We start from the raw sequence: 11,465 nt of genomic DNA on the forward strand, positions 1-11,465 counted from the left end.
ACTGGAAAGCAGATAAAACCCCTCAAGATAAAGGAAGCCATCACTGGGTTCTCTTGAGCACACCTGTGCTTTATCTCAGTCATGAATTTGTTATTTTCTTTCTCCTACACTCTCACTGTTCCCAGCTTTAATAAATACACTCTTCAGATCACCTGGATTCTGTTGCGAAATCTTTCCTTCACAAAATCAAGAATCCTCATACTACCGGCTGGCCCAAGTCGCATCTGGTGACACCAACATGTATGATGTAAAACCATTAATATACAGACATTGCTCATTCACACACCAGGTGAGGTGTCACAGTTTGCTTCAAACTCTGACATTCTGCAAACGCAGGCATTAAGCCAAGACCTACAATCAAATCAACCATCATCTGAGTGCCTATTTTGTGCAAGCTATTTCACCAAATGCTATGATGAATGGATAGTGTGGGGCAGCTGTGTCAGGCCTGCTCTCGGGTATACCAGCTGCAAGCACTTGATTGGTGCGTGAGTACATGGCCAAGGCACGTGTGCATAGCCTATATAAGGCTGGCGCTTCCCCTGGGCGGCGCTTCTTCTAGATTGCTCTCCCGCCACCACCACTGCTGCCGCCGCCACTGCCACTGCCGCTGCCGCCGCCGCCGCCGCCGCCACTGCCACTGCCACTGCTACTGCTACCACCACCACGAGATGCAGTTTTCCTTGCTACCTTGCCCTTAGTGCGAATAGCAGGTTTTCCTTTGTTTATTAGCTCGCCTGTTCTTGTGACCCTCCAAATAAATAGGTACGGCCCGACACCTTCCGACTCCGCACTTTCTCTACAGTCTGCCCGAGTCCAACGTGAACCTGCCTGGCCTCGGCCACCAGCATACAGGTAGGAATGAACACTTACTAGTATTTAGCTCAAAGATGAATATAATTAAAGGGTATTTAGACACAAGATTTGGGAAGTTAAATAAAGGGAAACAAAGGATTGCACTCATTTAATTTGTTCAGCTAGCTGTGTTAGGGCCCAGCTTTTTGCCAGGCTCTGTGTCGGCAGCTGGGGTGTAACAATGAAACCATGTGCTCTCTGCCTCCGATATGCTCATGGCCCAGCAAGGCAGGCGGACAAGACAACCATCAACCCCAGAGGCAGGGGGAAAGCGCTGTGACTAATTCTGCCTAAGGAGGGAACACAGAATGGAGCACACCTTTCTATAAATTTGCCAGTCGTGACATTTGGTCTGGCTCTTGAGGGGCTAATGAGTCATTTTCAGTGGAGAAGGCAGAGTTCCACATGGAGGGAACAGAATGAACAGAAGTGCATAGGGTTCAATGCTGAGGCATTTTGGAAACCATCGGTTTTCTCCAGGACTCACAGGGAACTGCTGAGTACGTGCTTGGGACTCCAGAGGCTGTTCCAGAGCCTGAGTGTGCACAGTGGGAAGTGATGGGCAGCCCTGTGTAGCTGGAGCGCACAGTGTTGGTGCTGAAGTGGGTGATGAGGCAGGCTCACCCATGCACACTGGCACAGCAGCGGCCTCTGAGAAGGCCTCCGTCCTCCCAACACCTATCTTCCACCTCCATTTGGGCACATCCCTGCCCACGCCTGTCTACCTCTCACTCCTCTCGTTCTTCCCTCCACAGTTCCTCACACCTGAGAAGGTTTTATTTCATTTACCACTCATAGTTTTCAGGTGCAAGGAACAGAACCGCCTCTCTGGCAGTGAAGAAGCAGAGGAATCCATCAGAAGAACATTGGATGGCTTGTGGGATCCCTGAGAAGGCCAGAACCAGGCCCCTACTCATGCAGCCAGGAACAATGCCCACAGTGAGGCCTTAGAAACACTGCTGTTGCTATGGACACTGGACATCACAGCTTCCTCCACTGAAAACTACACTGGACACTGGATGCTGCCAAGGTCACTGTCATCACCCGTCACCAAAATAGGCTGTGCCTTGCACCTGTCCTTCCAAACATCAGCTTTCTAGTCAAAATCAGGGGTAAGTGTATCTGACTGGCACGTACCCTTGTTTAGATTCAGAGAAGGCTGGGAAAGCAAGTATCTGGAACTTTCTGATTCTATAGTGTCTGCAGCCTCTGCTCAGATAGAGGAAAGGGCTTCAGCGTTCGGATGACTCGCATGCTCAAGATTCCCCTCATGTCTTGTTTTCATACTACATAGTTGTACTTGCCAAGCTGTCCTAGACCTTAGGGGTAGGTAGGCGAGGTTTAGCAAATAAAAATACAACACTCCCAGTTACACTTAAATTTCCCATAAACAGTGAATAATTTTTAAATATAAGTATGTTCTATACAATATTGGGAACATACTTAGACTAAAAATTATTGTTTATCTGAAAGTCAAATTTAACTGGACATCCTATGTGTTATATGACACCCTTTCCGGAAGTACCTTTTCTGTTTCTATTCTATATTTCACTGCACTTTTCTACATTATACCAGAGCCCGATTTTAGGTAAGCTAAAGATGCTACTGCACAAAATTTATATTTGAGGCGCTAGCCTAGCTGCCTAATCCTGGTTTTGACAGCCAAAAATTGAAAATTATCCACCCTTTCTCTTTGCTTTCTTCCATAACAAATTTTCATCTCCTCCATATCAGATTTATGCCTAGAGCCAACCGAAGTGAAGGTTACGGCTTTGGGAAAGCAAAGGAGATAAGCACATTAAAATTTAAAAACTGATCCCCGAGTTGCAATCAGAAAAAGTAGGATCAGTAGTGCAGAAATAGTTCATGAATTTTTTATACTAGGCTCACTCAAATCCTAGGACCTCCAGTTTACTCTGACTCACACTTCACAAGGTTTTAATAGGAGGTGAAACCGTAAGTGAGGAAGCTGATTTGCATGTGTGGTGTATGAAAATTGGTCTCTGAGTCAACAATTACTGTTGCTCTCACCTCACACGTGACAGAGTGGATCCACTTCCCAACTGCAAATTTCTTCCTTTAATGTAAAAAAGGGAAACCGTGTTAAAAGTCACTGCATTTCAATATATTGCAGACAAAAATTATTAAAACTATTTCCTAATGTTATTTAAAATTTTAAATCATAAATGACACAAACAAGGCACATGACTTTGCCAAATTCTCCTAAGACTACACACACACACACACACACACACACACACACACTTATTTACCTAGTTCTTTTTTTTTTTTTTTTTTTTTTTTTGTATTTTTCTGAAGCTGGAAACGGGGAGAGACAGTCAGACAGACTCCCGCATGCACTCGACTGGGATCCACCCGGCACGCCCACCAGGGGCAACGCTCTGCCCACCAGGGGCGATGTTCTGCCCCTCTGGGGCGTCACTCTGTTGTGACCAGAGTGACTCTAGCGCCTGGGGCAGAGGCCAAGGAGCCATCCCCAGCGCCTGGGCCATCTTTGCTCCAATGGAGCCTCGGCTGGGCTGCGGAGGGGAAGAGAGAGACAGAGAAGAAGGAGAGGGGGAGGGGTGGAGAAGCAGATGGGTGCTTCTCCTGTGTGCCCTGGCCGGGAATCGAACCCGCGACTTCTGCACGCCAGGCCAACGCTCTACCACTGAGCCAACCGGCCAGGGCCAACCTAGTTCTTACATGAAAAATAATTAGACCTTCTCAAACCAATGTCGGCTTTCTCTGGGCTGCCAGACAAATCACAGTGGATATTTCTTTCTTTTTTTAATACTGTTAAAAATGTTTATTTTATTGATATTATAGAGAGGAAAGGAGAGAGAGGGGAAAAACAGGAACATCAGTCTCTTCCTGTATGTGCCCTAACCCAGGATCGAACAACAACCACTGTGCTTCCAAATGATGCTCTAACCCAGTGGTCCCCAACCTTTTTTGGGCCACGGACTGGTTTAATGTCAGAAAATATTTTCATGGACTGGCCTTTAGGGTGGGACAGATAAATGTATCATGTGACCGAGACAAGAATCAAGGGTGAGTCTTGGATGTAACAGAGGGAATCTGGTCATTTTAAAAAAATAAAAATCATTCAGACTTACATTATTTCTGTTTTATTTATATTTAAGTTATTTATTCTTTCTTTGTAGACCAGTACCAAATGGCCCACGGACCGGTACTGGCCCAGGGATTGGCCCAGGGATTGGAGACCACTGCTCTAACCAACCAAGCTATCCAGCCAGGGTTCTTTTTTAAGATTTTTATTTATCGATTTTATGAAGGTGGGAGCAGGGCAGTGAGAAGTATCAACTCATAGTTGCTTCACTTTAGTTGTTCATTGATTGCTTGTCATATGCCTTAACCAGGGTCTCCAGCTGAGCCTGTGACCACTTGCTCAGGCCAGCAACTTTGGGCTCAAGCCAATGACCATGGGGTCATGTCTACAATCCCACACTCAAGCCAGCAACCTCGCACTCAAACCAATGAACTCAAGGTTTCAAACGTGGGTCCTTTGCATCCCAGGTCAATGCTCTATCCACTGCGGTAGCACCTGGCCAGGCAATTGGTTTAGATTTGTCTTTTTTTTTTTTTTTTAATTTTTTTTTTTTTTCCTTTTTGTATCCCTCTGAAGCTGGAAACGGGGAGAGACAGACAGACTCCCGCATGCGCCCGACCAGGATCCACCTGGCACGCCCACCAGGGGGCGATGCTCTGCCCCTCCAGGGTGTCGCTCTGCCCCTCCAGGGTGTCGCTCTGCCGCGACCAGAGCCACTCCAGCGCCTGGGGCAGAGGCCAACGAGCCATCCCCAGCGCCCGGGCCACCCCCGCTCCAATGGAGCCTTGGCTGCGGGAGGGGAAGAGAGAGACAGAGAAAAAGGAGGGGGGGGAGTGGAGAAGCAAATGGGCGCTTCTCCTTAGTGCCCTGGCCGGGAATCGAACCCGGGTCCCCCGCATGCCAGGCTAACGCTCTACCGCTGAGCCAACCGGCCAGGGCCAGATTTAATTGTCTTTTTAATGGCTGAATAATAATTCCTGATGCTGGTATGCCATTAATTATTCAGCCATGGGCTTTGTTTCCAGTTTTTGTCATAATAAATAATGCTGCAATAGCATTCAGGCTCATGAGTTTTTATGAAGAGTGGTTTTATTTCTGTGGCATAGATTCCCAGGTGTGAGCTTGCTGGGTCAAAGGCACATTAATATTTAATCGTAATAAATATTGTCTTGCATTGCAATTGCTTGCTTCCCTGGAGCCATCCTTTTCCCTCTTTGCTCCCTACAATTCTCTTTCCCACTTCCCTGCCAAATTCTTTCCCTCTTTTATTTTTTGTCATTAAAATCTTGAAGTGTTCATCTTAGGTCTATCTTTTTTTCCTTCATTAATTTTTAGAGAGGAGAGAGAAAGAGAGAGAGAGAGAGAGAGAGAGAGAGAGAGAGAGAGAGAAGGGGGAGGAAGGAGCAGGAAGCATCAACTTGCATATGTGCCTTGACCAGGCAAGCCCAGGGTTTTGAACCGGCAACCTCAGTGTTCCAGGTCGGCGCTTTATCCACTGCGCCACCACAAGTCAGACTTAGGTCTATTTTTATGAACTAAAATGTTAAGCTGTTTGTGCTAATCTATGAAAATACATTATATTAAAATTTTAAAAGTCATTTTAAAAGGCTCAACAGGAAGAAGCCCTCTTCTGCAGAAGGCCAGGTGATTGAGAATATGACTATAGGTATGCAATATGAGACCTAGTTTTTCTTTCTATATTTAATCGAGATATATGTTCACAAACACCCAAGAACTATGGCAAGTGAGTATTATCAGAAGCAAATTATGCAATCCCCTGCCAATGTTTCCTCAGTAATTTATCATAAAAGACGCATTTCATGAGCATTCTCTGCACCCCTAAATCTCACTCCTGTAAATAGATATTCACTTGACAAATATTTATGAAGTGCTGGGCACTGGAATGGGTGGGAATGTTTGTGGAGTTGCTGGGACATACTGGGCATTGTACTGGGTGGGGATGGCTGTGGAGTTGCTGGGACGTGCTGGGCACTGTACTGGGTGGAGATGTCTGTGGAGTTGCTGGGACGTGGTGGGCACTGTACTGGGTGGGGATGTCTGTGGAGTTGCTGGTATGTGCTGGGCACTGTCCTGGGTGGGGATGTCTGTGGAGTTGCTGGGACGTGCTGGGCACTGTACTGGGTGGGGATGTCGGTGGAGTTGCTGGGACGTGCTGGGCACTATACTGGGTGGGGATGTCGATGGAGTTGCTGGGACGTGCTGGGCACTGTACTGGGTGGGGATGTCTGTGGAGTTGCTGGTATGTGAAGGGTGCTGTACTGGGTGGGGATGTCTGTGGAGTTGCTAGTATGTGCTGGGCAGTGTACTGTGTGGGGATGTCTGTGGAGTTGCTGGGACGTGGTGGGCACTGTCCTGGGTGGGGATGTCTGTGGAGTTACTGGGACGAGCTGGGCACTGTACTGGGTGGGGATGTCTGTGGAGTTGCTGGTATGTGCTGGGCGCTGTACTGGGTGGGGATGTCTGTGGAGATGCTGGGACGTGCTAGGCACTATCCTCAGTGGGGATGTCTGTGGAGTTCCTGGGACGTGCCGGGCACTGTACTGGGTAAGGATTTCTGTGGAGATGCTGGTATGTGCTGGGCGCTGTACTGGGTGGGGATGTCTGTGGAGTTGCTGATATGTGCTGGGCACTGTACTGGGTGGGGATGTCTGTGGAGTTGCTGGTATGTGCTGGGCACTGTACTGGGTGGGGATGTCTGTGGAGTTGCTGGGACCTACTGGGCACTGTACTGTGTGGGGATGTCTGTGGAGTTGCTGATATGTGCTGGGCACTGTACTGGGTGTGGACGTCTGTGCAGTTCCTGGGACGTGCTGGGCACTGTACTGGGTGGGACGTCTGTGGAGTTGCAGGGACCTACTGGGCACTGTACTGGGTGAGGATGTCTGTGGAGTTGCTAGTATGTGCTGGGCACTGTACTGGGTGGGGATGTCTGTGGAGTTGCTGGGACGTGCTGGGCACTGTACTGAGTGTGGACGTCTGTGAGGTTGCTGGGATGTGCTCGGCACTGTACTGGGTGGGGATGTCTGTGGAGTTGCTGGGATATGCTAGGCACTGTACTGTGTGGGGATGTCTGTGGAGTTGCTGGGACCTGCTGGGCACTGTTCTGGGTGGGGATGTCTGTGGAGTTGCTGGGACGTGCTGGGCACTGTACTGGGTTGGGATGTCTGTGCAGTTGCTGGTATGTGCTGGGCACTGTACTGGGTGGGGTTGTATGTGAGGTTGCTGGTATGTGCTGGGCACTGTACTGGGTGGAGATGTCTCTGGAGTTGCTGGGATGTGCTGGGCACTGTACTGGGTGGGGATGTCTGTGCAGTTGCTGGGACGTGCTGGGCACTGTATTGGGTGGGGATGTCTGGAGTTGCTGGGATGTGCTGGGCACTGTACTGGGTGGGGATGTCTGTGGAGTTGCAGGGACCTACTGGGCACTGTACTGGGTGAGGATGTCTGTGGAGTTGCTAGTATGTGCTGGGCATTGTACTGGGTGGGGATGTCTGTGCAGTTCCTGGGACGTGCTGGGCACTGTACTGGGTGGGACGTCTGTGGAGTTGCAGGGACCTACTGGGCACTGTACTGGGTGAGGATGTCTGTGGAGTTGCTAGTATGTGCTGGGCACTGTACTGGGTGGGGATGTCTGTGGAGTTGCTGGGACGTGCTGGGCACTGTACTGAATGTGGACGTCTGTGAGGTTGCTGGGATGTGCTCGGCACTGTACTGGGTGGGGATGTCTGTGGAGTTGCTGGGATATGCTGGGCACTGTACTGTGTGGGGATGTCTGTGGAGTTGCTGGGACCTGCTGGGCACTGTACTGGGTGGGGATGTCTGTGGAGTTGCTGGGACGTGCTGGGCACTGTACTGGGTTGGGATGTCTGTGCAGTTGCTGGTATGTGCTGGGCACTGTACTGGGTGGGGTTGTATGTGAGGTTGCTGGTATGTGCTGGGCACTGTACTGGGTGGAGATGTCTCTGGAGTTGCTGGGATGTGCTGGGCACTGTACTGGGTGGGGATGTCTGTGCAGTTGCTGGGACGTGCTGGGCACTGTATTGGGTGGGGATGTCTGGAGTTGCTGGGATGTGCTGGGCACTGTACAGGGTGGGGATGTCTGTGGAGTTGCTGGGACGTGCTGGGCACTGTACAGGGTGGGGATGTCTGTGGAGTTGCTGGGACGTGCTGGGCACTGTACTGGGTGGGGATGTCTGTGGAGTTGTTGTGACGTGCTGGGCACTGTACTGGGTGGAGATGTCTGTGGAGTTGCTGTGACGTGCTGGGCACTGTACTGGGTGGGGATGTCTGTGGGGTTGCTGCTATGTGCTACGGAGTGTACACGGTGGGGATGTCTGTTTAGTTGCTGTGACGTGCTGGGCACTGTACTGGGTGGTGTTGTATGTGAGGTTGCTGGTATGTGTTGGTCACTGTACTGGGTGGGGATATCTGTGGAGTTGCTGGGACGTACTGGGCACTGTACTGGGTGGGGATGTCTGTGGAGTTGCTGGGACGTGCTGGGCACTGTACTGGGTTGGGATGTCTGTGCAGTTGCTGGTATGTTGTAGGCACTGTACTGGGTGGAAATGTTTGTGAGGTTGCTGGTATGTGCTGGGCACTGTACTGGGTGGGGATGTATGTGAGGTTGCTGGTATGTGCTGGGCACTGTACTGGGTGGAGATGTCTCTGGAGTTGCTGGGATGTGCTGGGCACTGTACTGGGTGGGGATGTCTGTGGAGTTGCTGGGATGTGCTGGGCACTGTACTGGGTTGGGATGTCTGTGCAGTTGCTGGTATGTTCTGGGCACTGTACAGGGTGGGAATGTCGGTGAGGTTGCTGGTATGTGCTGGGCACTGTACTGGGTGGGGTTGTATGTGAGGTTGCTTGTATGTACTGGGCACTGTACTGGGTGGAGATGTCTCTGGAGTTGCTGGGATGTGCTGGGCACTGTACTGGGTGGGGATGTCTATGGAGTTGCTGGGATGTGCTGGGCACTGTACTGGGTGGGGATGTCTGTGGAGTTGCTAGGACGTGCTGGGCACTGTATTGGGTGGGGATGTCTGGAGTTGCTGGGATGTGCTGGGCACTGTACAGGGTGGGGATGTCTGTGGAGTTGCTGGGAGGTGCTGGGCACTGTACAGGGTGGGGATGTCTGTGGAGTTGCTGGGAGGTGCTGGGCACTGTACAGGGTGGGGATGTCTGTGGAGTTGCTGGGACTTGCTGGGCACTGTACTGGGTGGAGATGTCTGTGGAGTTGCTGGGACGTGCTAGGCACTGTACTGGGTGGGGATGTCTGTTTAGTTGCTGTGATGTGCTGGGCACTGTACTGGGTGGAGATGTCTGTGGAGTTGCTGGGACGTGCTGGGCACTGTACTGGGTGTGGACGTCTTTGAGGTTGCTGGGATGTGCTGGGCACTGTACTGGGTGGTGTTGTATGTGAGGTTGCTGGTATGTGTTGGTCACTGTACTGGGTGGGGATATCTGTGGAGTTGCTGGGACGTGCTGGGCACTGTACTGGGTGGGGATGTCTGTTGAGTTGCTGGGACGTGCTGGGCACTGTACTGGGTGGGGATGTCTGTGCAGTTGCTGGGACGTGCTGGGCAGTGCACTGGGTGGGGATGTCTGTGGAGTTGCTGGGACGTGCTGGGCACTGTACTGGGTGGGGATGTCTGTGGAGTTGCTGGGACATGCTGGGCGCTGTACTGGGTGGGGACGTCTGTGGAGTTGCTGGGACGTGCTGGGCACTGTACTGGGTCGGGATGTCTGGAGTTGCTGGTATGTGCTGGGCACTGTACAGGGTGGGGATGTCTGTGGAGTTACTGGGACGTGCTGGGCACTGTACTGGGTGGGGATGTAACTGGAGTTGGTGGGACGTGCTGGGCACTGTACTGGGTGGGGATGTCTGTGGAGTTAATTGTATGTGCTGGGCAGTGTACTGGGTGGGGATGTCTGTAGAGTTGCTGGTATGTGCTAAGCACTGTACTGGGTGTGGACGTCTGTGAAGTAGTTGGGACGTTCTGGGCACTGTACTGTGTGGGGATGTCTGTGGATTTGCTGGGACGTGCTGAGCACTGTACTGGGTGGGGATGTCTGTGGAGTTGCTGGGACGTGCTGGGCACTGTACTGGGTGGGGGTGTCTGTGGAGTTACTGGGTCGTGCTGGGCACTGTACTGAGTGGGGATGTCTGTGGATTTGCTGGGACGTGCTGAGCACTGTACTGGGTGGGGATGTCTGTGGAGTTGCTGGGACGTGCTGGGCACTGTACTGGGTGGGGATGTCTGTGGATTTGCTGGGACGTGCTGAGCACTGTACTGGGTGGGGATGTCTGTGGAGTTGCTGGGACCTGATGGGCACTGTACTGGGTGGGGATGTCTGTGGAGTTGCTGGGACTTGCGGGGCACTGTACTGGGTGGGGATGTCTGTGGAGTTGCTGGGATGTGTTTGGCACTGTACTTGGTGGGGATGTCTGTGGAGTTGCTGGGATGTGCTGGGCACTGTACTGGGTGGAGATGTCTGTGGAGTTGCTGGGATGTGTTTGGCACTGTCCTGGGAGGGGATGTCTGTGGAATTGCTGAGACGTGCTGGGCACTGTACTGGGTGGGGATGTCTGTGGAGTTGCTGGGACGTATTGGGCACTGTACTGGGTTGGGATGTCTGTGGAGTTGCTGGGACGTGCTGGGCATTGTACTGGGTGGGGATGTCTGTGGAGTTGCTGGGACGTTCTGCGCATTGTACTGGGTCTGGATGTCTGTTGAGTTGCTGGGACGTGCTGGGCACTGTACTGGGTTGGGATGTCTGTGCAGTTGCTGGGACGTGCTGGGCACTGTCCTGGGTTGGGATGTCTGTGGAATTGCTGGGACGTGCTGGGCACTGTACTGTGTGGGGATGTCTGTGGATTTGCTGGGACGTGCTGGGTACTGTACTGGGTTGGGATGTCTGTGGAGTTGCTGGCATGTGCTGGGCACTGTACTGGGTGGGGATGTCTGTGGAGTTGCTGGTGTGTGCTGGGCGCTGTACTGGGTGGGGATGTCTGTGGAGTTGCTGGTGTGTGCTGGGCACTGTACTGGGTGGAGATGTCTGTGGAGTTGCTGGGACGTGCTGGGCACTGTCCTGGGAGGGGATGTCTGTGGAGTTGCTGGGACGTGCTGGGCACTGTACTGGGTTGGGATGTCTGTTGAGTTGCTGGGACGTGCTGGGCACTGTCCTGGGTGGGGATGTCTGTGGAGTTGCTGGGACGTGCTGGGCTCTGTCCTGTGTGGGGATGTCTGTGGAGTTGCTGGGACGTGCTGGGCACTGTACTGGGTGGGGATGTCTGTGGAGTTGCTGGGACCTGCTGGGCACTGTACTGGGTGGGGATGTCTGTGGAGTTGCTGGGACGTGCTGGGCACTGTACTGGGTGGGGATGTCTGTGGAGTTGCTGGGACGTGCTGGGCACTGTACTGGGTGGGGTTGTCTGTGGAGTTGCTGGGACCTGCTGCGTACTGTACTGCGTGGTGGTGTGCATACAGCAATAATAAGGTGAACCAGGTCCCACTCT

The 11,465-nt window shown here is 52.0% G+C and overlaps 1 protein-coding gene across 1 annotated transcript; it reads right to left on the reverse strand.

Moving 5' to 3' along the window:
- Positions 1-558: 558 nt before the first annotated feature.
- LOC136309353 (integumentary mucin A.1-like) lies at positions 559-10,882 on the reverse strand. The gene is made up of 2 exons (XM_066237525.1): positions 10,382-10,882; positions 559-696 (listed from the first exon to the last, which is right to left on the reverse strand). Exons 1-2 carry the CDS (start codon positions 10,880-10,882, stop codon positions 559-561), a joined length of 639 nt encoding a protein of 212 aa, XP_066093622.1.
- Positions 10,883-11,465: the final 583 nt, after the last annotated feature.

The sequence above is a fragment of the Saccopteryx bilineata genome, chromosome 6 (assembly GCF_036850765.1).
Source record: "Saccopteryx bilineata isolate mSacBil1 chromosome 6, mSacBil1_pri_phased_curated, whole genome shotgun sequence".
NCBI lineage: Eukaryota > Metazoa > Chordata > Mammalia > Chiroptera > Emballonuridae > Saccopteryx > Saccopteryx bilineata.